We start from the raw sequence: 27373 nt of genomic DNA, 5'->3' as shown, positions 1-27373 counted from the left end.
TTTTCTTTTTTCTAGAGATGGGGTCTTGCTCTTGCTCAGGCTGGTCTCAAACTCCAGAGCTCAGGCAATCCACCTGCCTTGACCTGCCAGAGTGCTGGGATTACAGTTGTGACCCACCACACCCAGCCTGTATTTCTGTGTCTCGACATAAGTGCTTATTCATCCTCAACACATTCATCTATGAAACAGACCCTGTGTGGCACTGTACATAAGTGAAGAAGATGAATACTGGATCCATAGATAAAATTTCTTTAGTACATTAGAGGGCATTAATTTCTCACTGAATACAACTTTGGTGACATCTGACAAGGTTAGATATACAGGCGTCCATTTCTTTCTTTTTTTTTTTTTTTGAGACAGAACCTCAAGATGTTGCCCAGGGTAGAGTGCTGTCACATCACAGCTCACAGCAACCTCCAACTCTTGGGCTCAAGCGATTCTCCTGCCTCCGCCTCCCAAGTAGCTGGGACTACAGGCACCCGCCACAATGCCTGGCTATTCTTTGGTTGTAGCCGTCGTCGTTTGGCGGGTCTGGGCTGGATTCGAACCCGCCAGCTCAGGTGTATGTGGCTGGCACCTTAGCCGCTTGAGCCTACAGGCGTCCATTTCTAAGTATCAGAATGTATAATTTTAGTTTTGATTTTAAATGTTTTATTACTGAAATTTCAAACACATACACAAGTAGAAATATTAGAACAGGAACTCCTATAAACAAATCACTCCACTTCAATAATTATTGACATTTTTACGTATCTAGTTTCTAGTCCTCTTTGCCAATTCTTCTTTTGCCAGAATATTTTAATGCAAATCTAATACACCTTATCATTTCATATGTGTGTATGCCTAACCCATAAAATGTTTTTATTTTTTATAAACACACTGCCATTATCACCCCTAACACAATATTTCCAAATGATATTTAATAGTCAATCTCTATCTACAATTCCCATCTCCAAAATGTCTTATGTTTTGTTCAAACCAGGTCCACATAATGCCTACATACTGAGTTTAGTTCATAGGTCTCGCAAGTCTTTTGTAATCTGATAATGGTTGTCCTTCCTCTTCTCTTTCTCATGCCACTCATTAGTTGAAGAACACTAGTCATTTGTTCTGTAGAATTTTACACACTCTGGATCTGATTGGCCTCTTCCTTGTGGTACCATCTACAGTTGGCCTTCGGTATCTGCAAATTCAACCAACTGCAAATTGAAAACACTCCAAAAAATACAAATAAAAAAATACAGTACAACTATTTACAAATCTCGAGATGATTTAAAGTATACAGGAGGATGTGCATAGTTATATGTAAATAGATACTCTACCATTTCATATAAGAAACTTGAGCATTCATGGAGTTTGCTATCAATGGGGGGCGAGGGGGGCGGTCTTGGAACCAATCCCCAACAGAAACTGAGGGATGACAGCACTTTTTTCATCTATTCCTCTGATTCCTTCAATTCATTATTCCAGCAATAAGGCTTGATAGGTAGTGGTATGTACTTCCTATTGCATTATGTCAGGAGGTGCACAGTGTCTAATAGTCCCATTTCTATTGAGGTTAAACTGATCACAGGGCTTAGAAGATGTCCACTTCATAAATCCACCATAAAATTCTCACTATAAGATCTTTCACCTACTAGTTTTAGTATATGTTGAAGATTGTTTTCTGGACCTATTATTCCATTAGGGTATAAAAAATGATGAGTTTTCTATTATTCTGTCTGTATTTACTGGACTTCTTAAGTTTAAAAAAATTCAATTTTGATGATGAACCTTAACTTTAGCTTATATGGGAAAAGGAAAATAAATGCTAAATTTCCTCTTATTTATTGATTTTAAGAATGACAAGTTGGTGCCCTAGCATTTTCCATAGCTTTCCAAATTGTACGGCCATAATCATATAATCTATCAAACTATTGGTGGGGTCATGTAAAAAAAAAAAACCAACTTAAAAAACAACTCCTACAGGTTGAAAATAGGACAATTTGAGCATCAAAACACATATTGACTATAATGGCATAAAGTTTTCTTTCTTTCACACAGGAGTTTTACACATACACACATGCACACAGACACACAATATTAAGCCCTATGTGGTTATTTTATGCCATCTTTTTCATAAATTCTAATTAATCTTGAAATGTGGTCAGACAATAGAGATTATAAGACTTTTGCTTTTTGGAATTAGGAGAAAATCACTGCATATTTTTCTCTTGATTCTTCAACAATTACACTGTTAACAACAGCACATTCATGACATGCATAGGCTTTCTTTTTGGTATGAAATTTCTGATACAGCTCAAGTGCTAAAAAACTTTTTCATTCATTATAACCTAGATTTTACCTAGAATGAATTAGTTTGTTTAATAAGTTATGAGAGGTAATAGGAGGCATTTATACATTTATTACTTTATAGGATATTCTTCCATATGAATTCACTAATACTAATCATGACAACAACGGTTACAGACAGTATTTACAGAACACATGCTATGAGACTGTTAATCCCTTCAATTACTACCTACCCACTCCCTAGGACAATCCTATCATACAGTGTGGCAGGCTGACTCTAAATTGGCCCCCCAATGATCCTACCTCCTGGTATTCACACTCCTGTGTATTCCCCTTAAGTGTAACTTATTTCTAACCAGTAGAAAATGGCAAAGGCTATGGGATATTATTTCCATAATTAGTTTACACAAGATTGTAAATTCCATCTTGTCAGCAGATTCTTTTGCATTCTTGGCTTATATGCTTTAATAAAGCAAATAGCCAAGCTGATGAGACCACTGTGACAAGGAACTACAGTCAGCCTTCAGCCAACAGCCAGTTAGAAACTGTGGATCTCAATGAAATAGGCTTCAAGAAAATAAGTTTGGTAAAAAAACCACATTAGCTTGGATGCAGATCCTACTAAAGGCTTCCCCACTTGAGCCTTCAGATGAGACCCAGCCCTAGCCAAAACTTTGTAACCTTGTGAGAGACCTTGAAGCAGAGGACCCAACTAAGTCATGCTTGAACTTTGATCCATACAAATTTTAAGATGTTAAGTGTATATTCTTTTAAGATACTAAGTTTGTGGTAATTTATTATATAGCAATAAATAACTAAAGCATAAGTGCTATTAATATCACTTTACAAGTGAGCAAAATGAGGCACAAAAGTTTAAGTATCTTATCTAATAATATACTGGTAATAAAGTAGTAAAATGGAGATAATAATAAATAAAGCTAAAGATTTTACTACATTCATTACATTATTCTTTCATAAGAGTTTGCTGAAAATAAAGTGTTTAAATGGTGATACATGGCTTCTAAAACAATGTAGTCTCTAATATAAAATTTCTTATGCTTAGTTTTGAGCGTGCAACAAATTTTCTCAAAGATGAATTTTCTAATGTTCTGTAATACACATTTGAAAGTTTTCTTGTATTACATTCCATTATGAATCTTCTGATGTTGAGTAAGGTGTGAATGTTGTCTAAAGGCCTTCTTACATTCCTTACATTTGTAAGGTTTCTCACCAGTATGAATTCTCTGGTGTTGAGTAAGAAATGAGTAAAGTCTAAAAGCCTTACCACATTCCTTACATTCATAGGGTTTCTCACCAGTATGAATACTCTGGTGCTGAGTAAGTTGTGAGAGAAGTCTAAAAGGTTTTCTACATTCCTTACATTCATACGGTTTCTCCCCAGTATGAATACTCTGATGTTGAGTAAGTTGTGAGAGCAGTCTAAAGGCCTTTCCACATTCTTCACATTCATAGGGTCTCTCACCAATATGAATGCTCTGATGGGAAATAAGTTGTGAGTAACTACTAAAGGTCTTCCAACATTCCATACATTCATAGGGTTTCTCACGAGTATGAATTCTTTGATGGCGAACAAGTTGTTGTCTTAATCTAAAAGTCTTCCCACATTCCTTACATCCATAGGGTTTCTCACCAGTATGAATACTCTGATGGACGGTAAGTTGTTGGCATATTCTAAAAGCCTTTCCACATTCCTTACATGCATAAGGTTTCTCACCAAAATGAATTTTCTGATGTACTCTAAGGTCTGGAGCACATACAAAGGCTTTCCCACATTCCTTACATTCATAGAGCTTCTCAGAAGTATGAAGTCTCTGATGTCGAGTAAGGTGTGTACACTGTCTGAATGTCTTCCCACACTCCTTACATTCATAGGGCTTTTCACCAGTGTGAATTCTCTGATGCCGAGCCAGTTGCTGATGTACTCTAAAGGCCTTCCCACATTCCTTACATTCATAGGGTTTTTCACCAGTATGAAGTCTCTGATGTTGAGTAAGTTCTTGGAGCACTGTAAAGGCTTTCCCACATTCCTTACATTCATAGGGTTTCTCACCAGTATGGAGTTTGTGATGTCGAATAAGATGTGCACGCTGTCTAAAGGCCTGCCCACATTCCTTACATTTGTAAGGTTTCTCGCCAGTATGAATTCTCAGGTGTTGACTAAGAGTTGAGCGTCGAATGAAGGTTTTCCTACATTCCTTACATTCATATAACTTTTCTCCATTATGAACTATCTGATATTCAGTAAGAAAATTGTGCTTTTTGTAAGTGGCCATTTTTTCAGAGGTAATTTTCACTTCCCCCAAATATCCCTCTTGTGGTTCCTTTTGCCCCTCGATCTTGTTTTTGCATTCCCAATCATTTCTAAAAATTGAGCCCTCAAGGCTATAGCTTTTAATTCTTTCCATTATATCCCACTGGAAGGAATATATTTCATAAATGTCCTTTTCTGGAGATAAAGTATTGGTTCTACATCTGGACTCCAAATCTGGAAGAAAACAAGAAGGCAAACACATACTTTTTTCTGTTACAGAGCAAGAAAACGTCTATAGAGAAATAAAAGGCAAAAAAAAAAAAAAAAAAAGAGAGAGAGAGAGAAATAAAATAAAATAAAAATAAATTAGAAATAAAGCCTAATACAAGTGAACGGATTAGGTATCTCTCAGTGGATCAAGTTTCATTAGGTATTTCTGCTACAATACCACATACATGTATGTAAAGAATCTTAGCCCTACAAAAATGCACATCAAAAGTAATTGGGTTTATAAGAAAAACAGGACTGGAGCAGATCACTCAATTCTGTGCAACTTTATCAGCAGAACACTAACAAATATAATAGTTGATATTTGCAGGGATAACCTAAAAGGCAGCTTAGCATAGGAGAAGGCTATTTTATGAATATTAAAATACACAAAACAAATGGGAATTGCTAGATTTCAAGTCTTGAGACATGAAAATAAAGCCCTAAGACAGGGAGGAGACCAATAAAGTGGGAATAGGGTGAAGTACAGCCTGTCTTTAGCTAGAGGGCCACAAAGGTTGATAGCATAATGCTTCTGGAGAAGGAACCCTGGTTGCAGGCATTTATTATTAATTTCCTTAAAATAAAAAGGAAAAGGACTCATGACAATGAGCATCAAGTTGAAGCTTTTTGGCTTAGCTGCTGAATATTATAAATGAACCTCTACTAAGCTGGTTCCACCAGAAAAATTACCAATAAACTAACCATTTTCTACATTTTGCTGCTATTATTCCCTGTTACTCTTAAGCTAATTTGTATCATGAAACATACTGTACTCTCATGGTTTGAAAAAGGTGACAGAAACACAGGGAATAAATAGAGTCCAAGAGTGGAGGCAGGGTTGGTGATAAGGAAAGAAGTCAGACCAGTGAACCGCTGGTTTGAGTTATGACTAAGAATCACCTGGAGATTTTTTTTTTTTTTTTTTTGCAGTTTTTGGCCGGGGCTGGGATTGAACCCAACACCTCTGGCATATGGGGCCGGCATCCTACTCCTTTGAGCCACAGGCGCCGCCCACACCTGGAGATTTGTTTAAACTATACACAGATACTTTTAACTGACACTAACAATCTACAGGACTAAGTCCTGGTATGTTTTTGTTTTGTTCTTATTTATATTCTCTGAGAAGTTATTCTGATATTGATAAATGTTTGAGTCTACTTAAATGCTGTCAGTGACATCTCTTTACCATCAGAATAAAATGTAAATACCTGAGCATACATAATAAGACATCTACTTGTCAACAAGTGTCTTTATCTCTGTTCATGGCATACTGGCCTCTTTCAGCTCATAAAATGCCCTACAATTGTTCCCATTAAATAGAACTTTCCACAGGTTGTTCCTTCTTTGGGGAATCCTCTGTGTTAGCTCAGGTCTCTCTTAGGCTTCTTGTACAGCTACTAGTCCCAATCCGTGATACCCCATTAATCCATGAATGCATTAACCCATTCCTGAGAGCAGAGCCCTCATGATCCAATCACCTCTTAGATGTCCCACCTCTCGATTCTCACATACTGGGGATCAAGTTTCAACATGAATTTTGGAGTAGACAAACATTCAAACCATAGCAACCCTCTAGTCAAGGAAACTCTTGCTCATCTTTATAATATTTTTCCCAATTTTGGGATAATAATTTTCTCATTTTGTGGTAATAATTTTCTCAGGGGCAGAAACAATTTCTAACTTCTCTCTTGGCTATGGACCAGAGACACAAAGGAAGGCTTTGAAATGTAAAGAAAAGGCTGGGCACAGTGGCTCCCACCTGTAATCCCAACAATTGGGAGGCCAAGGCAGGTGGATTGCCTGAGCTCACAGTTTGGAGACCAGCCTGAGCTCATCTCTAAAAATAGCTGGGCATTGTGGGGCATTGTGAGGTATGACGCCACAGCATTCTACCAAGGGTGACAAAGTGAGACTCTGTCTCCCAAAAAAGTAAAAAAAAAAAAAAAAAGAAAGAAACGTAAGGAAAACCAAGGGGACCCTGCCTCTTTTGTTTACTACCTTCTCTCAGCAAGACCCCTGGTTCTGGGAGCTGTCCTCTTTTCTTGTTTGACTTCTGGTGCACTCTTCTGTCATCTGTTATTGGTACAGCTGAAGTCCTTCTATGGTTTTTGTCACTCCCTATTCAATAGGAGCTAAAAGAACAGCTCTAAAACTTCTTTAATTATGTTTGTTGACTGAAGGAGGGGCCACGACAACCCCTTAGGCTGAGCCAATGGATGGGCTTTGCATTATGGTTGCCAGTAAAGGCCAGACCGGAGAGGAAAGTAATCTGGGATCAGAATTATGAAGAAGTGAGGGCTAAACAGTGGCATCTCAGAACAGCTGAATTTCAAGTCAGGAAAGTTGAAGGGAGAAAAGGGGTTTTGTACCCGATAAGGGAAGCCTCCAGCCTCGGGTCTGCCAAGGGATCTGCAGGGAAAGTGCAGGTCTGAGAGCTCCGGCTGGATGAGATGCCATGGCACCTCCATGGGAAATCTTTTTCTGCTGCTTATACAGAGAAGCCTTGTGGACAGCAGCCAGAGCCAACATGAAGAGCTGGGGAGGTCCAGTTTGACAGGTGTCAGACAGGAGCACCTTTACCAAGCCAAACAGGCCTGGAAATGTCCAGTCTGGTGGAGAGATTACCTTGTCCCATAGAAAGCCATGGGACAAGAAGCCTCAATCCCCATGAATTTACCTTGTCTATTAAAAAACTGTAAGATCCTTGGATTCAACAGCCTTCGGGAAAAGAAACAAGTATCCTTTTGCAATGCAGCCTGGTCCCAATACCAAATGTTGGATGGAGAATCCTGGCCCATAAATTGTTTTAACTACAATACAATCTTACAGCTAGACCTCCTTTCCAGAGGGGAAGGGAAGTAGTCAGAGATCCCTTAAGTTCAGGCTTTCATGTACATACGTGAAAATTCCCAATATTGTGAATCTTGTGTGGAAAAATGCCAGATTAAAGGAAGAGGGAGGGATTTGGGTGAGTGAAGGGTGCACCTGACACTGACACCATTGCCTGCAGGCATCCGCAAGGCTATGCTCAAGCCACAGGGACAAACAAATGCCAGCAGCCTCCAGATTTCAGCAGGGCAGCTCTCAAGTTGGAGCAGCTGACAAGCACCACTGCTAAAGGGAGCAGGCAGGGTTATGCTCCAGCCACAGAGGCCAACAAACACAGCTGCCCCTGGATCTGAAATGATTAAAATGAAAGCAGAATTCCATTAATTAGATAACAGAAAAAGAATGAAATGCACAAATAAAAAGCTCTAGGTTATTTAAAAAAAAAAAAAATCAGTGAAACCTTAAACTCCTGAGTGTTGAAACAATCCTCTTGCCTCAGCCTCCCAAGGAGATGGGACTATAGACACCTGCCACAATTCCTAGATAGTTTTTTTTATTTTTTAGTAGACACAGGGTCAACGAAAACTTTAGAAAGCACATAAACCCAATATATTTAAAGTGACTCAGAACATTAAAAAACAAACAAACTCAAACTGCAAGCTAGTTTTGAGTATAAAAATGGGATCAAAGGCTAGTATAGGAAAACTATATACCAATGTCATGAAAATTCATGAATCAACTCTTATAGCACACTGAAAGAATATATATGGGCGTGGCGCCCAAAGCTCAGTGGTTAGGGTGCCAGCCATATACACCAGGGCTCTAGGGTTCGAACACAGCCGGGGCCTGCTAAACAACAATGACAACTACAAAAAAAAAAATACCTGGGCATTGTGGTGGGTGCCTGTAGTCCCAGCTACTTGGGAGGCTGAGGCAAGGGAATTGCTTAAGCCCCAGAGTTAGAGGTTGCTGTGAGCTGTGATGCCACAGCACTCTACCAAAGGCAACATAATGAGACTCTGTCTCAAAAAAAAAAAGAAAAAGAAAAGAAATGATAACTAAGTATGTGTTCTTGTAGGAATGCAAGGGAAGTTCAATACTAGGAAATACACTAAAATAATTCATCATATTAATTTTCTTAAGAACAATAATCATCATTTCCACAGACAGTGGAAAGGCATCTGACATAATTCAGCATTCATTCCCTTTTTGTTTTTCGTTTTTGTAGTTTTTGGCCAGGGCTGGGTTTGAACCTGCCACCTCTGGCATATGGGGCCAGTGCCCTACTCCTTTGAGCCACAGGCACCGCCCTCATTCCCTATTTTTTAAAAAGCACATGAAATAGGCATGTACTTCCTTAATATGATGAAAAATATGTTACTTAACCCAAACACTAGATTTAACTTGGTGAAAAAACACTGGGGACACAAGAATTTAGAATTGTTCTAAAACTTGACTGTGGTGGTAGTTAACACAACTGGATACATGTGTTAAAATTCCTAGAATTAGACTCTAAACAGGGTGGATTATGATGTAGATAAACTATATATTTGTTTGTTTGTTTTTTTTGCCGGGGCTAGGTTTGAACCCGCCACCTCCGGCATATGGGACCAGCGCCCTACTCCTTGAGCCACAGGCGCCGCCCTATATATTTGCTAACAAGCCAGACTTTTTAAAGTATTTTAAAAATCTAAGTACCAAAAACAATGTTTATACCCATGAAATTAATTTATAAAAATAATGTGACTACCAGGGCTATATGGGTCTGTGCCTTCTGCACGTTGCTGTGAATTAAAAAATGTTCTAATAACTAAGTCTATTTTAAAAAATGAAGAATATAATTTCCCTCCTACATTATCCATATGCTATTTCTTTTTTCTTCTACTGAAATATTTAATTATAAACTCAAAGGTATTTTTTCTGTTTGCCCATACATATTCCATTCCAAAAGTTAATTTTGTACTGGCTTTTTTAATCACCAGATAGTCATCTAGCATAGACAATGCCTACAGGGTAGAGACGGTAAGTGGCCTGATGCAACGTAATAATACTACAGTGATTTGAATTGAGGATCAACAATGTATTTTATTTTATTTACTTGAGACAGTGTCTTACTTTGTCACCCTGTCACAGCTCACAGTAACCTCAAATTCTCAGGCTCATGCTACTCTCTTGCTTCAGCCTCCCAAGTAGCTGAGACTACAGGTGCCTGCCACAATGCCTGGCTATTTTTAGAGAGGGGGGTCTCACTCTTGCTCAGGCTGGTTTTGAACTTGGGAGGTCAAGCAATCCACCCGCCTTGGCCTCCCAGAGTGCTAGGATTACAGGCGTGAGCCACTGTGCCCAGCCCCAACAATGTATTTTAAATGTAATGGTGTAATTGGCTATTAGGTACATGTTTAAAAAGGACTGGAAATATTGTGTGTGGTGTTCTAGCTATAAATATATAGCTATCACCGATAAAGCTGAGTAGCTGACCCCTTAAAGCCAGGTTGGCCTTCATGAGAATAAATTGTCCAGCCCTCATTTACTAGGATAACGCCAGCTGACTTTATAATATGGAAGGTCTGGAGGACATCTTACAGGATAGCCACAGAGGCCAGGCTATCACCTTACTTGTGCTGCAACATTCTGGACCCCTCTAGAGAAACTACTGCCCCTGCTTTGGATGAAGCAGCTCTTGGGAGAAATAACAAAAACTAGTTCCTCCCCATGTGATCCCAGAAGTGTGCATAACAGGTGGCATGTAAGCTGGCTTATACTTTTTAAACATTTTTTTTTTTTTTTTTAGAGACAGAGTCTCACTCTATTGCCCTCAGTAGAGTGCTATGGCTTCTCAGCTCACAGCAACCTCCAACTCCAGGGTTTAGGCAATTCTCTTGCCTCAGCCTCCCGAGTAGCTGAGACTACAGGCACCTGCCACAACGCCCGGCTGTTTTTTGTTGCAGTTTGGCCGGTGCCAGGTTTGAACCCGCCACCCTCGGCATATGGGGCCGGCATCCTACCCACTGAGCCACAGGAGCCATCCCTTTAAACATTTTTTTTTGAGAGAGAATTTCACTTTGTCACCCTTGGTAGAGTGCTGTGGCATCATAGCTCATAGCAACCTCAAACTCTTGGGCTCAAGGCTCTTACCTCAGCCTCCCAAGTAGCTGGGACTACAGGTGCCCTCCACAACACCCAGCTATTTTTAGAGATCGGGTCTCCCTCTTGCTCAGGCTGGTCTCGAACCTGTGAGCTCAGGCAATCTACCTGCCTCAGCCTCCCAGAGTACTCGGATTACAGGCGTGAGCCACCACACCCAGCTGGCTTATACTTTCCTTTTTTTTTTTTTTTTGAGATAGTCTTATTATGTCACTCTCAGTAGAGTGCCATGGCTCACAGCTCACAGCTACCTCAAACTCTTGGGCTTAAGTGATTCTCTTGCCTCAGCTTCCAGAGGGGCTGGGACTACAGGTGCCCACCACAATGCCCGGCTATTTTTTGGTTGCAGTTGTCATTGTTGTTTAGCAAGCTCAGGCCGGACTCGGATCCACCAGCTTTGGTGTATGTGGCTGGCGCCCTACTCACTGAGCCACAGGAACCAAGCCTGGCTTATACTTTTTATCAATACTTTGTGATTCTGTATCTCAGTGGTAAATTTTATTCAACAAGAGGAGGAAAAACATCATTTATTCTCTTGTAGAACTAGAAAATTAGTATTTTATCAGAATAATATGCTAGTCTAACGACTGATTTACTTAATCCCCTTCAAAAATGCAATCTTGCAAGTATCTTGAAATCACATCATGTATGTCCTATAATATGTTCTTCTGTTTTCAAGATTGCTTTAGACATGCTAAGTTCTTGCTTTATCATATAAATGTTACAACCAACTTGTCAATTCCTACTAAAATAAAGTCTTGAGGGTTATGATGGAATTGCTTTGAATCTATAAAATTAACATTTTTATAATATTGAGTCTTACCATCCCCCAAATGGCGTCTCTCCATTTATTTAGTTCATTTTCTTAGCAATGTTCCATGGTTTGCAATGTACAGGTCTTGTATGTGGTACATGTTTTATCAAATTTATTTCTTAGTATTTATGTTTGACACTACTATAAATTAACTTACCAATGTTTTTTGCTCCTAGTATATAAAAATAATTGACCTTTTTATATTAACTTGTGATCTTACTGTGATCTTCACTTATTACTTTGAATAGTTGTTGCCTTGGTTCCTTAGGATTTCTTTTCTTTCCTTTTTTTTTTTGAGACACAGTCTTACTCTGTCACCCTGGCTAAAGTACAGTGTCATCATCATAGCTCACAGCATCCTCGAACTCCTGGTCTCAAGTGATCTTCCCGCCTCAGCCTCCTGAACAGCTGTGCATGCCATTACACCTGAAAAATGTTTCTATTTTTTATAGAGACAGGGTGACACCCCTGCTCAGAGTGGTCTCAAAGTCCTGATCTCAAGTGATCCTCCTGCCTTGGCCTCCAAGAGTGTTAGGATTAGAGGTGTGAGCCACTGTACATGGCCAGATTCCTTAAGATTTTCTATGTATACCATCACGACATCTCCAAATATGGACTTATATGTCTTCTTTTTGAATTTTATATTACATTTATTTTTCTTATTGTATTGGCTAGGACCTTTAATACAATGTTAAGTAGATGTGGAAAACACCACTTTAATTGGACTGTAAAAAAAAAAAAAAAAAGAATGTGGAATGAGTGGGCATCTTTGCCGTGTTCCCAATCTATGTGAAAAATTCTTCAATCGGGTATCAGTATGCCCTTTCATTTTTTTTAGCAGATGTCCTTTATAAGGTTAAGGAAGTCCCCTTCAATTTCTAGTATGCTGAGAGATTTTTTTTCTTTGTTTTGTTTTGAAACAGAGTCTTACTTTGTCACCCTCAGTAGAGTGCCATGGTGTCAGAGCTCACAGCAACCTCATAACTCTTGGGCTCAAGTGATCCTCTTGCCTCAGTTTTTCATTTTTAGTAGAGATGGAGTCTCATTCTTATTCAGGCTAGTCTTGAACTCCTGAACTCAGGTAATCCACCTGCCTCAGCCTCCCAGAGTGCTAGGATTATAGGCATGAGCCAATGTGCCTAGCCTACTAAGAATTTTTAACATGAATGGATGTTGACTTGTATGATACACTACTTTACATCTATGGAGATGACTGCTATGGTCGGAACATTTTTCCCCTCCAAAACTCATGTTAAACCTTAATTCCAAATGGGCAGTATTAAGTGAAGCCTTTATGATGTGATTGGGTCATGAGGGCTTTGCTCTCTCTCATAAATGGATGGTTCAATTTATGGATTAATTCATAGACTAAAAGATTATCATGGAAGTTAGACTGTTGGCTTTTTAAAAGAAAGAGAAAGGGATGGGCGCTGTGCCTCATGCCTATAATCCTAGCATTCTGGGAGGTCGCAGTGGGTGGACAGCTTGAGCTAACAGGTGCCAGACCAGCCTGAGCCAGAGAGAGACCTGGTCTCTAAAAATAGCTGGGTGTTGTGGCAGATGCCTGTAGTCCCAGCTACTCGGGAGGCTGAGGCAAGAGAATTACTTGAGCCCAAGAGTTTGAGGTTGCTTTGAGCTATGATACCAGGTCACTCTATCAAGGGTGACAAAGTGAAATTCTGTCTCCAAAAAAAAGAAAGAGAGCTCTGAGCCAGCACATTCTCAAACCCCCTGCCGTGTGATACCCTAAGCTGTTTACCAAGAAGAAAGCTCTTACCAGATATGGCCCCTTAACCTCTCAGCCTCCATAAGCATAATAAATTCCTTTTCTTTATAAATTACTTATAATTTCGGGTATTGTTATGAGCAACAGGAAATGAACTAAGACAATGGTTTTTCTCATCTTTTCTGTTAAGATACTGAATTATATACTATTTTTGGATTGTTAAACCAGGCTTGCATTAAGTAGGGGTAAGCCCCACTTGATCATCAATTTTTATATCACTAGATATTGTTTGTTAATATTATTTTTAAATTCTGCAGCATATAGGTGAAAGAAATGGATTTATACTTTTTCTTTTGGTAATTTCTCTGTCAGGTTATGGTATAAGAGTTAATCTTGCCTCATAAAATGGGTTGAGAAGTGTACCTTTTCTGAAGGAATTTTTGTAATATTGCTGGTATTTCTTTCTTAGATATTTTCACCAGTGAAACCATTTGGGCCTAAAATATTCTTTGTGGAAATTTTATGATAATTATAATTCAATCACTTTTATAGACACAAGGTTATTCATTTTCTTCTTTATCTTGTATCAGTTCTTGTATTTTTCAAGGAATTTTTCTATTTAATTTAAGTTGTTGAAGTTACTGGCATAAAGTTATTCATGGCATTTACTTCCATGAATTGAATTGGCTACATGATGTGAAGTAAAAATCCCTCTTTCCTTCTTGATATTAGTAATTTATGTATTTTCTCCTTTTATCTTGATCAATCAAGCTGGGTATTTACCATCTTTGTTGATAATTTTAAGAAATCAGTTTTTGGCTTCATTAATGTTTTCTTCTTTTCTTTTTCTATTTTATTGATTTCTGTTTGTTTGTTTATTTATTTATGTTTTGAGACAGAGTCTCAAACTGTTGCCCTGGGTAGCTTGCAACAACCTCCAACTCTTGGGCTCAAGTGATCCTCTTGCCTTAGTGTTTTTCTATTCTTAGTAGAGATGGGGCTTCGCTTTTTGCTTAGGCTGGTCTCGTGAGCCCAAGCAATCCACCTGCCTCGGCCTCCCAAAGTGCTAGGATTACAGTCCTGAGCCACCTTGCCTGGCCTAGCTCTTATATTTATTATCAGTTTTTTCATCTACTAAGAACAGCTCCTCTCTGTTAAGTGGGAGTGAAATATGAGAGACAAGAAATCGCACTGTAATTAAATTGTAATCAAGGTCAATATGAAGTTATTTTGTTAGTCCAGGCTTAAAAGATCTTAATTTGCTTCAGGTCTCAAGCTTTTCTTTCACAAACCATGGGCTTTCTTTTTTTTTGAGACAGAGTCTCACTCACTATGTCACCCTCAATAGAGTGCCGTAGCATCACAGCTCACAGCAACCTCAAACTCCTGGGCTCAAGGGATTCTCTTGCCTCAGCTTCCCAAGTAGCTGGGACTACTGGTGCCTGCCACGACATCTGGCTATTTTCCTTTTGTTGCAGTTGTCATTGTTGTTCAGCTGGCCTGGGCCAGGTTTGAACCTCCAGCCTGGGTATATGTGGCTGGTGCCATACCTACTGAACTACGGGCACCGCCAGGCCATGGGCTTTTGAAGAGAGATTCACTATGACATCTCAAGGGTATGACTCTACCCTAACCAGTTTAGCTACAACCTGCAGTAATGATTGCTTTATGCCTCTCAACTGTCACTCACCTGGGCAGTATCTTCTTGCCCCTTCCCTTGCAAGCATCCCAGGTTCCTTCCCTTTTTCATCCAATGAGGTAATCAAATCTGCTTTAGAAATGGAAGATCCTGCTTAAAATTAAAATGTGACATGAAATTATAAACCCCGGTGTTTTGGATTCAGATTTGGTTAACATTTATCATTAAGTATAGGTCAAAATAGTACTTTATAAAGCCTAAGAGCAAAGGAGTTGAAGGACATTCATATTAGACCACAAAGAATAGATAGCAGATGGTTAAGACAGGCTTTCTTATCATTTAACCTCACACAGGCTCTGCTGAGAGGCAGTTTTATGTAGTGGTTGAGAACACGGACTGGCTCAGTTGTAAGCCTGCCTGGCTTTGAATCCTGACTCTTTTGCTGTTACTTCAGCAAACTATTAACCCCTTTGTGCCTAAGTGTTCTCATCTGAAATGAGTATGATAACAGTACTTTCTCAGAGAGTTGTAAGGGTTAATCATGAACAATGTTCAGAATAGCATCTAAGCACAACTACGTATGGTAATTTGTCCATATACACAGATGTCTGTTACCTACTAATTTTTGTTATCATTTTGCTGAGAGGGTAAAAAGAGGCTTTCTGAAACATTCTCAGATCTTATCTAGGATATTCATTTGATGTTAAATGCAAACTTTTTTTTTTTTTTTTTTTTCTGAGACTGAGTCTCACTATATCCCCTTGGGTAGAGTGCCATGATGTCACAACTCACAGCAACCTCAAACTCTTGGGCCTAAGCAATTATCTTGCCTCAGCCTCACAAGTAGCTGGGGCCACAGGCACCCACCACCATGATGCCTGGCTACTTTTTTGTTGTAGTTATCGTTATTGTTTAGTAGGCCCAGGCCAGTTAGAACCTGCCAGCCCCGGTGTATGTGGCCAGCGCCCTAGCCGCTGACCTACAGGCACCAAGCCTAAATGCAAACTTCTCAGATTTTAACTTTCTTTTTTTTTTGTATACACAGAGTCTCAGTTGCCCTTGGTAGAGTGCTGTGGTGTCACACAGCTCACAGCAACCTCCAACTCCTGGGCTTAGGCAATTCTCTTGCCTCAGCCTCCTGAGTAGCTGGGACTACAGGCACCCACCACAACGCCTAGCTATTTTTTTGTTTGGCCGGGGCCAGATTTGAACCCACCACCCTCGGTATATGGGGCCAGCGCCCTACCCACTGAGCCACAGGCGCTGCCCCAGATTTTAACTTCTAATCCCAAAGCAGATAGAACTGACTATGTCTGTTATAGGAAACAGAATGTGTTTACTTGATGATTTATCCACATGTATGTTCTATAGATGCCTTTGATTTTTAGAGAAACTCAGAACCCCAGATGGATTATCAAGGAGTATGAAGCATTCATATAAATTCTGAGTTCAAATACAATATGAAATTTGGTTTCTTGGACAATGCTTTTGCCATATTTAAATCCAGCCCCTTGTATGTTAAAGAAACAAGAAATTACAGAGTCTGAAGAAAGTCTGAAAGATAGAGCAGGTTGGGAATGATTAGGTGTTAAATGGAGGGACCTATACCCAACCTAACAAAACGATTCCTTTGGGAACAGAGAGTAAAAATTTAGCAAGCTTCTCTAAATACAGTCCTAAACTTGACAGTAGAGAAAAGCCAATATCATTTGGAATAAATAACCTTACCTAGTGAAATGAAGTTGCTATAGTTCTCCCACATTACATCCCTATATAAGTCCCTCTGAGCAGAGTCCAGGAATTCCCATTCTTCCTGTGAGAAGTCTATGGCCACATCCCTGAACGTCACTGAACTCTGAAAAAATAAACTCAGGTATTACTTGTGAAAAGAAATTAAACATGAAGAAAAAAGAAATTAAATATGTTTAAAGTGGAAAGAGAGGCAATTGAGGAAACCATTGTAGAGAGGAACCCGTATAGCATGCAAATAGTGCAGGGCTGAAAACTTGTGGCATGAGTAGGGAAAGTAAAATTAGTATCCTTGAAGCAGAGTACCTAGATATTCTTTGTTTTTTGTTTTTGAGACAGAGTCTAACTATGCCACCGTTGGTAGAGTGCTGTGGCTTCCCAGCTCATAGCAACCTCAAACTCTTGGGCTTAAGCGATTCTCTTGCCTCAGCCTCCCAAGTGGCTGAGACTACAGGTGCCCACCACAATGCCCAGCTATTTTTTGGTTGTCATTGTTGTTTAGCTGGCCCAGGATGGGCTCGAACCTGCTAGTCTCAGTGTATGTGGCTGGTGCCCTAGTCACTGAGCTATGGGTGTTGAGCCATCATCAGATCATTCTTGATGTCTCCATTTGCAGTCTTGTTCTGATCAGCTCCTATTCCCCCTACCAGTGCGCTAAAAATTATGAGCTAGCCAAATAACTAACACTGGACAGATGAAATTAACAGCAATTTATTTTTTTTTTTTTGGTTTTTGGCCAGGGCTGGCTTTGAACCCACCACCTCCAGCATATGGGACCGGCGCCCTACCCCTCGAGCCACAGGCGCCATCCAACAGCAATTTATTAATCACATATACTCACAACTGGAAGGAGGATATCACGCATCATGCAGAACCATAAAGGGGTGAACTCAGCAACAGAAGAATCAGGGGCTGTGGGAGATGGCTTTATAGTAAGAAGTGGGTGAGGTATTTCCTGGTCCCCATGGTAGGATGTGATTGACTTGTTGGTGGGGAGGTGAAATCCATTAGGTTGAGGACCAAGAGTGGTGTACCTGGTCCAGATGACAGGAGAGCTAGCTGGATAGGAACATTTTCTGCTCCATGAGGGCTATGAGGTGACAGCAGAGGAATTCATGGTGTAAAGGCATCACATGATATTTTAGGCCCCAATTACATCCCTACCTATTCCACCCAATCCTAAAAGCCTTACATAAGATCTCGACACATACAGAAACTGAGATCAGTCAGCACTAAATCCCATCTTATATACTTGAAAAACTCAGATATGTGAAGTTTACAGTTTTCTCTGTAAGCAGTCAAATAGGACCAAATTCTGTCTCTAATCAAACCATTTATCTTTCAGCAAAGCTCAAAACAGGGAGCTCTCATTCAACATTAGTAATCTACTCTTGAAGACATGCTAGTCCCAGCTACTCAGGAGGTTGAAGCAGGAGGATCGCTTCAGCCCAGGAGTTGGAGACTGCAGTGAGCTCTGATCATGCCACCACTGCTCTCCAACAAGACTCTATCTCAAAAATAAAATAAGTTAGTAAATAAAGACTGGGAGTGGTGGCTCATGCCTATAATCCTAGCACTCTGGGAGGCTGAGGTGGGTGGACTGCCTGAGCTCACAGGTTCCAGACCAGCCTGAGCCAGAGCAAGACCTCGTCTCTAAACACAGCTGGGTGTTGGGCAGCACCTGTAGCTCAGTGAGTAGGGTGTCCAGCCACATATACAGAGGCTAGTGGGTTTGAACCTGGCCTGGGCCAACTAAAGCAACAACAACAACAAAAACAGCTGGGCGTTGTGGTAGGCACCTGTGGTCCCAGCTACTTGGGAGGCTGAGGCAAGAGAATTGCTTAAGCCCAAGAGTTTGAGGTTGCTGTGAGCTATGATGCCACAGCACTCCACTGAGGGTGACATAGTGAGACTATTGTCTCCAAAAAAAAAATAGCCGGGTGTTCTGGCAGGTGCCTGTAGTCCCAGCTACTTGGGAGGCTGAGGCAAGAGAATCAATCGCTTGAGCCCAAGAGTTTGAGTTTGCTGTGAGCTATGACGCCCATGGCGTTAAAGTGAGACTCTGGATAGATGGCACTCTACCCAGACAAAGTGAGACAAAGTGAGACTCTGTCTCAAAAAAAAAAAAAAAAGTAAATAAGACATTCTAACACCACATTACTAACCAGGTACCTATTTTCCCATTACTTTAAATCAGAGAATTATAATGTATTACACATCAATTCCATCCCTCCAACTAGCTTGGAGGAAACATTTTCCTCCAAGAGAGAATTACAGAGTACACAGTGGGTTGGTACACACATAGTATCTTTGGCTTTAGTATTTTTATGATCTTTTACTAAATTCATTTTTCTCGTTTGCTTAGTCTCTTTCTCCACAATCTTCTTCAATATTTTTCCAACCTTTTAGATAAAAACAAGGGCTACTTGCTTCACAAGAATACAATGACAGGAATGATGTATACTTGGCATGAGGCTCTGATGCCTCCTTTATTACCAGCACACCAGATACATACACCTTTCAATGATACTTACATAGACTTCAAAACATGTACAGATGGGTCCAATGGTCTAGCAATTGTATTTGGCATTTAAAACATCTTCCTGGATGTTGTTTATGTTAAAAAAATTATTGAACAATATGATTTCACTTAAATAAAGTTCTAAAAATAAGCAAAATTAATTTGTGGTGTTTGAAGTGAGGATAATGGTTACAGTTGGGAAGGATGGGTGAACAGTATCTGAAAGGTGGGCACCTGAGGTGCTCACACTATTCCTTCCTTAACTTGGTAGCACAGTTATACTCAATTTATGAGAAGTCATTCAGTTGTACACTTATGGTTTGTATATTTTTCTGTATACATGTCATACCTAAATAAAACAATTCAGAAACTTTTGTGAAATGTCATATTGTATGTTGGGAACACAAATCTTTCCTACAACAAACTACCTGAAAAAATCATATTGAGAGAAATACACATTTTGTAGAGGTTAAGTATTAAAATCAAAATCCATCGGAAAATGTTAATGGAGGGCCATCATGCAGAGAATGCCTGCAGTTATCCATGGCTTTTGACTTTTGCTCTCTTATGGCCCTTAACAGATTTTATAGGTGGGAGATGTTCAAAATCAGTGGAAAACGAGGAAGGCACACAAAACATTGGGCTATCTGTCCCCACTATTCACAAGAATGAGAGGAACTAAAGCAGGTTCCTAGATGGAATTCTGCTAAATTGGAAGTTTCTGAATAAGGAACAAATATGTGTACATAAAACTGACAGTATTTAAAAAAGAGAGAGAAACATTAACTTACATCGGCCATGGTTTTAGAATTGTAAGAAATGGTCAGTTTTTTTCAAGACTTCTCTATTGGAGATCTATAGAGTCCGGACAAGTCAGAGCTGAAAGAAGAAAAAGAAACCATGAAATCAGATGTATTGCAGAGTCTCAAAATGACTTACTTTAATATGAACTTTTTCTTCTCTTTCATTCTGCTTCCAAACTACTCTCCACCACTATAGCCACACCCATCCCACACCTACATAAACTGGAGGAGAGTATAGGAAGTCTGAAGAAATACAAGTCCTATAGCTAGGCATTGTGGTTGGCACCTGTAGTCCAAGTTGCTCGGGGGGGCTGAAACAAGGGGATCAATTGAGCGCTATAATGATGTCATAGCACTCTACCCAGAGTAAGAGACAGAGGAAGACTCTGTCTCAAAAAAAAAAAAAACAAACAAACAAAAAAAAAACCCAGCTGGGCAATGATGACCTTGGTGTAGAAGCCCAGATATTTCTGCAGGAGGATTTCTGACCAGGCCCCCATCTGGCAATGAAGATCTAGTCCTGACAGTAGATTATGTAGACTTGTCCTGAGCAGCTCCTCCTCACTCCAGTACAACTTTTCAGGGCTGGGATGGGACCACAACATCCAAACAGAGACTCCTAAGAGCCCTCAGGATCCTGCCTCAAATTCCTAAAAACAAAGACTAAAAGACTACACAGATTGATCCTGGCAGCTTCTACCCTCTTCAGGTTACACTGGCCTTTCCCCAACCAAGAAAACTCACCATTCCAGTTTTCCAGTCACGACCTGTCATATCATGACATCCTTTGCCACTCCTTCTCTTTTGGTATCCAAGCTGGGGAGGAAGAGATTCACGATCCCTGTAGTCAACAACATTCAATGAGAACTTTTACATGACAGGTGCATCTACACATTGTCGACTGACCCTTAGTACTGTTTTGCACTGTAGTTCTTCTCTTCTTTCAATAGCTCAGGAAACTTTTTTTTTTTTTTTCCCAGTTTTTGACCAGGGCTGGGTTTGAACCCGCCACCTCCGGTATATGGGGTCAGTGCCCTACTCATTGAGCCACAGGAAACTGATGCTCAGGGCATCAGTTAAGTGGCAAGCATTTGTTAGAAATCCACATCTCCTTAACTAATGGGACAGTTCTCTTTCAAGTCTGGCTTTTGCCTTTGAGGATAGAATTTCTTTCTACTTCACTGAGAGAAATTTGAGCATGGGCAATCACTAAAAAACAGAAATAACTAACAACCTTTCAAAAAATACTAAATCTCAGAAGATGGTGTAATCAGTTTCTCTCTAGCAATTGTTCCCCTACGGAAACATTTGTTTGAACAACTACCTGTGAACAAAAATACCTTTATAACAGCTAAAGCAACCAGGTGACAGATAACCGTACCTGGTGATAAAAAGAAATAAGAAATAACAATAATAAGAAAAGATGCATTGAAGAAGGTAGAAAGGATAGTTTGATATTATCCATGTCACCTGTCCTAACACCCTAGGGAGCACAGTGGAGACAGATAATTGTCCATTAGGAAAAGACAGGGAAGTGAGCACAGAAATTTGCCTTGTTCCATAGTATCAGGCCCACCACAGCAAAACCCAGTACCAGGCAGACCCCTGTGACCCAGGCATCAGGATAGTACCCACAAACTGAGCCTCTAGACCCAATTCAGCACTAGACAGATCGTGCCACCACAACCCAACTGGGGCAAGAGAATAAGACCCTATCTCAAAATTCAAAAACAAAAAAAAAAAGTAGGCCGGGTGCAGTGGTGTACACCTGTAATCCTAGCACTCTACAATCCAAGCGGGGTGTATTGCCTGAGCTCAGGGGTTCAAGACCAGCCTGAGCAAGAGCAAAACCTAGTCTCTAAAAACAGCTGGGCATTGTGGTGGGCGCCAGTAGTCTCAGCTACTTGGGAGGCTCAGGCAAGAGAATCACTTGAGCCTAAGAGTCTGAAGTTGCTGTAAGCTGTGATGCTATGGCACTCTACCGAGGGTAACAAAAAAAAGAAAAAGTTTATAGTAACAGCCAACACCACTCACAACCACATTAAAGAGTGTGAACCTGAAATACTCAAATTCTCCAAATAAGAAAAAGATTTTCCCAGTTCAAATTTTTCTTTCAGTCTTCCCTTTAACTGAGTAAAAAAGTTAAGGCTATTGTAAAAACAGATGCTGTCTTTCCAAAGTGGCTATTTTCACGTGAGCTTCCCATTCATGAACCAACTCTATGATTTAATTTGTCCACATACGTTGGAGTACTGCCTAGAAAAGAATGGCAAGAGGTCCCTGACTAATGACTTTCAGCAGTGAAAGCATCTCACGGCTGCTTCCTTTCACATTTTCCTGACAAGTGGGTTTATTTGGCTTCTGAAACAGTCCTTTTAACTGAGATGCCTAGGAAGTCTTCCAATAGCTGTTGAATCTTCTTGTCCTACTCATCTCATTTTGCACATAATATAGCTAAAAAAACCCTGTAAGGCATAAATCTTATTGTATGAAATCCATTTACCTCCATAAAGACCTCATAGCTGCAGTATTATCTGGACATAACTTGACAGTGATTGATATTTCTTCCCTTCACCATGACTGATTATTGAGTAAACTTGAAAGGATTTTTTTAAGCATATGCCACAATGAGATTTAGTCTACTATTTTTATTACTAATATATCCTTTGCTGTCAGACTTCCAGGACAGAAATCTTAGCTCTGGGCTGGCATTCTTCCTTTCTTCTTATGGGGTGCTGCACTATTCTTTACTCCTATTCTTTCTCCCCCGCCACCTTCTCCTCTCTCACTCCCTGCTCTCTCTTCTCTTCTCTTTTTCTCATCTCTTTCCCCCGACTCTCTTACTTTTCTCTAATATAAAATAAACTTATACTTTTATATCCAAAAAAAGGAAATCTCAGCTCTGATACATCTTAACTGTAGGATCTTAGACATGTTACTTTTCAGATCCTTAATTTCCTCCTATATAATATGGTGATCAAAGGGTTGTTATAAGGATTAAATAAGGTACTATCCATAAAGCAATTCAAATAGCAAATAAGCATTTAATAATCATCAGCTATATCACTGAAGATGAAGAATACTATGTAATTATCAAAGAAAACACCTTTTTTTCTTCCACACAAAAAAAAAAAAAAAAAAAAGGCCTCTCAGCCTTTCTCTTTCTTAATAAGGCTAACCAATAAATTTCAAAGCATTACCTTGGTAGGCAATTCTTCTTGACTGTCAGCAACTTACAAAAGGAGATATATAGGTAAATAAAGCAAATACAGCAAAATACTCCTAATTTTGGGATCTGGGTGATGAAGAAAAATATTGAATTATAACCTAACAGTAACAAACCTATTAAGCACTCTCTACATGCCAAGCATTTTTGAAAGGTTTTACATACATTAAAATTCATCTACTCAGAGCAATCCTATGTAGTAGGTTCTATCATTACCCTCATTTAACAGATGATAGAACTGTGTGGCACAAAGAGATGAAACAAACCCTGATAATTTATCTCCATAACCCATACTGCTGTCGCTATACTAAGCTCCTTCTTGTACGACCACATAGACATGGGGCCTCAAACAAACTCTCACTGTCAAAATCTTCACGCTTTTCAAATTTCTGCTATCTTCCCTTCACTTTCAATAATCCCTTCTCGTGTTAACACAGACCTCCCTACTTAAAATCCTATTACATTACCACTCTTTTTGTTTGTTTTTTTGAGACAGAGTCTCACTATGTCACTCTCCGTAGGACACTGTGGCATCACAGCTCACAGCAACCTCCAACTCTAGGGCTTAAGCAATTCTCTTGCCTTAGCCTCCCAAGTAGCTGGGACTACGGGTGCCCGTCACCAAGCCCAGCTATTTTTTGTTGCATTTGTCATTGCTGCTTAGCTGGCCCAGGCTGGGTTCGAACCCGCTAGCCTCGGTGTATGTGGCTGGCACCATAACCACTGCACTATGGGCGCCAAGCCCACATTACCACTCTTTAAAAACCTCAGAAGCAGAAGATCCTGTCACCACACTATCTCCCATCTTTCCTTGCTTCTGAACTCAGAGGACAGTGGAAATCAGAGACCTAGTGTGTGATTCCATCTAAACTATGATCTACTTAACAAATCACTGCCTAAAATAAAGCTCTGCAGTTAGCCTCTCTGCAAGAGGTTTACTTGCAGACTGCTCAAATGATCAGAAAGCAGCTCACAGGAGAAATTAAATGATTGTCAAATATTCCTGTTAACACCCACTGGGAGGCTGGGGGATGTGGCATCTACCCTTATCACCCTAGGCAAGGAAAGTCAAAGCACCAGGTCCACCACAGAACATTTCAGGGATGAAAGCCCAACCAGATAAAAGACTAAAACAACCTTGTAGTGCCGGGAACAGTGGCTCACGCCTGTAATCTCAGCAATCTGGGAGGCTGAGGCGGGGGTCACTGAGCTCACAGGTTGGAGACAGGCCTGAGCAAGAGCAAGACCCCAACTCTAAAAATAGCCAGGTGTTGTGGCTGGTGCCTGTAGTCCCAGCTACTTGGGAGGGTGAGGCAAGAGAATTGTTTAAACCCAAGAGTTGAGGTTGCTGTGAGATATGATGAAACAGCACTCTTCTGAAGACAACAAAGTGAGATTCTGTCTCAAAAATAAATAAATGGGGGGTGCCTGTGGCTCACCCATATACCAAGGGTGACGGATTTGAACCCGGCCCCGGCCAAACTGCAACAACAACAAAAAAAAATAGCCGGACGTTGTGGCAGGTGCCTCTAGTCCCAGCTACCCGGGAGGCTGAGGCAAGAGAATCACCTAAGCCCAAGAGCTGGAGGTTGCTGTGAGCTGTGACATCATAGCTCTCTACTGAGGGTAACAAAGTGAGAGAGAAAGAAAGAAAGAGAAAGAAAGAAAGAAGGAAACAAAGAAAGAAAGAGAAAGAATAAATAAATAATAAAATAAAATAAAAATCGTATCTATGGACTTGCAGAGAGGAAAGCCACAGAAATGGTTGGAACGGTGAGATCAACCACAGAGAGAAAAGCTCTTCTGTAAATACACAGGTCCAGCTAAAAGATCCAGAGGTAGATATAAGGGTGGCAGGGATTTGGAATGGCTGCTGTTTCTGAGACGGGATTAGGAGATGTAGGGATAACTTGGAGATTGAGTGTTATCACCAGGGTGGCTTAAAAAGTGGGCATCTCCAACAATAAGTGATGAAATTTAATAAAATGGAAATAGCAAAGCAAATCTAGATCATCAACTGGTAAGAAAGCTGTGATTTCTCCAAGCAGGTGTCATATGGCATTTTACAACTATAGTTTAGCCGCGAGAGAAATAACGTTTTCTATTAATTTTGCGTCTGGCTTTATCTGTCTCTTCCCCTGCAGACTGATTAATGACAGAGCTGTTCCATTGTTTAGTCCAAACTGATTTTCACTCTTTCACAGAAGAGAGAAGCAAATGTCCCCATGCTCAGAAAAACAAAAATTACATTTCTTCAACAAAAAGGAAACATAAGCTCATCTCGACGCTGACTTTTATATATGCAAAAGCAATCATTTCTTCCTCTCTCTTCCACTTCCTCAAGATCGGCGGGATGGGGAAAGGGATGACAAAATCTTGAGACACCAAGGCCTTTCTTAGAGCTCAGCCTGGCTGACACAGGACACACTCCCGCTATCACACTTGGCTGTCTCCATCTACCACACACAATCCGACGGGAAAAAAACGGGGTAGCCTGGAATAGAGCTGACGGTTCCCGGTATCAGAGCGAAAAGCCAGCGCACACAAGGACCGGCTGGAGTCTGTCTCCGAGTTAACCTCGGTTGCCTCGCGAGGGAGCTCGGACAAAGCGGTGGTTCTGAGGTCTGCAGCTGTTCTCAGGGCTGCCGCATCTTTTTGTTTGGGAGCCTTCCCTCTGGGGTTCATACATCTAACTCGGAGCCATTCCGGGCCGCTGGACCTGTGAAGCTCCGAAGCAGAAGAGCAGGGGACGCAGCGGGGCACTGGGTGCCCAGTCAGCGTCACAAACGCCACAGTCACGGCGACTCGACTCACACAGAGGTCTGCGCCGCCCCCGCGCCGCCCCCGCGCCCATTTCCTTACTACACGCGACCAACTCACCTCTCGGAGCCGACACCAGCGAGGAAGCCGGAAAGAAACTCCGCACGGAGGCCTGTGGGAAATGTAGTCCGCGGCGGGAGGGCCGTGTCCCCCACCCCGACGGGCTGCGCGGAGTGCGCAGGCGCGAGTTCCAGGGGCGTGCGACCGCCGCGGCGCTCCCGGCGGGGGTCAGTGGGCGGGAGGGGTTTCGGGGCTGCGGGGCACTGGACGCGGCGCGCCTCTCCAGCTGGGGCTTGTTTGTAGCTGAGGCGGTCCTACCAAGGCTTAGAAAGAAGTCTTGGCACTGGCAGGTATCTGATGTACCAAGCTCACAGCAGGTTCTTAGTAGGTGTAACCCAATAAGGGCCTCAATAAAAATACCCCTAGGAATCCGGAGCAGGACCTAGGTCGCTGGTCCTCGCGAGCGCTCGCGCTCTCTTCAGCCCCCTCTCCCTTCCTGTCTTTCTGCTTTTTTCTTTCTCTATCCCGCAGTTAGGAACGTATTCTATAAATGTCTATTACGTTACGAAGGTTCACGTTGTCATTAGACATTCATTATCCTTGCCGACTTTAATAATCTAGTTCTACGTGTATTTTTGACAGAAGTGTCTATTTCCCGTTCAATTCTATCAGGTTTGGCTCCAGTATTTTCAAGCTGTTAAGCGCATACATTTATAATTGTTGTGTTATCTTGTAGAGGATTGAAAAGTGAGCCTTAGGGAAAATGTCTTGAGAGGTGTTTCCCAGATGAATTATCATTGAATTTGTTCTGGTCTGCGTCGTTCAAGAAAGAAAAGAGTCCACCAGGACTCTTTGATATATTAGTTAATAGATGGAAGGATTTGTTCTTAAAAATATAGAACTTTAGCTTGAACAAAATGAGTATTAGGACATTTCAGTAATAATTTCGGTGGCTTGTGTTAACAGACTGTTTTAGTACATGACCCTAAAAATAGATTACAATAAAAAGAGAAACTTCATAAACTTAAAAAATATATATAGAGAGAACTTTAGAAGGTATCTGAAAATGTCTAAGCCAGTTTTAACTCTCATATTGTAAAGAACAGGATATATATGAAGTAGGACGTAAAGGCAAAATCTAGGCTACCTTTTTTTTACTTATTTTGAGACAGAGTCTCTGTAGCCCTGGGCAGAGTGCCTAAGTCAGCCTAGCTCACAGTAACTTCAAACTCCTGGCCTCAAGCGATCCTCCTGCCTCAGCCTCCTGA

General features: G+C 40.7%; 1 protein-coding gene across 4 annotated transcripts; it reads right to left on the bottom strand.

Moving 5' to 3' along the window:
* Window positions 1-628: 628 nt before the first annotated feature.
* On the bottom strand, window positions 629-26204 carry ZFP14 (ZFP14 zinc finger protein). 4 transcript variants are annotated; one of them, XM_053603959.1, is made up of 7 exons: window positions 26166-26204; window positions 20804-20900; window positions 20048-20135; window positions 17577-17825; window positions 16715-16841; window positions 15038-15139; window positions 629-4798 (listed from the first exon to the last, which is right to left on the bottom strand). In XM_053603959.1, the coding sequence occupies exons 3-7, from the start codon at window positions 20054-20056 to the stop codon at window positions 3432-3434; spliced, it is 1854 nt and encodes a 617-aa protein (XP_053459934.1). In that variant the 5' UTR covers window positions 20057-20135; window positions 20804-20900; window positions 26166-26204; the 3' UTR covers window positions 629-3431. The 4 variants fall into 4 exon arrangements, with proteins under 4 accessions (XP_053459934.1, XP_053459935.1, XP_053459936.1 ...); XM_053603960.1 differs by having other exon boundaries at window positions 15038-15136; window positions 26166-26179; XM_053603961.1 differs by lacking the exon at window positions 17577-17825 and having other exon boundaries at window positions 26166-26179.
* Between the last annotated feature and the right edge of the window lie 1169 nt (window positions 26205-27373).

This window comes from Nycticebus coucang, chromosome 10 (genome assembly GCF_027406575.1).
Source record: "Nycticebus coucang isolate mNycCou1 chromosome 10, mNycCou1.pri, whole genome shotgun sequence".
NCBI lineage: Eukaryota > Metazoa > Chordata > Mammalia > Primates > Lorisidae > Nycticebus > Nycticebus coucang.
This window is presented reverse-complemented; position numbering and strand designations above follow the sequence as displayed.

Bases quoted from the DNA above. Each gene is read 5' to 3' on its own strand.
- ZFP14 (XM_053603959.1), bottom strand. The intron at 15,140-16,714 runs GTAAGGTTATTT...TTTAATTTTAAG, and splicing joins TAGCAACTTCATTTCACTAG to CAGGATCTTCCATTTCTAAA. The intron at 4,799-15,037 runs GTGAGTGACAGT...GTTTTCTTCCAG, and splicing joins GGCAAGAAGATACTGCCCAG to ATTTGGAGTCCAGATGTAGA.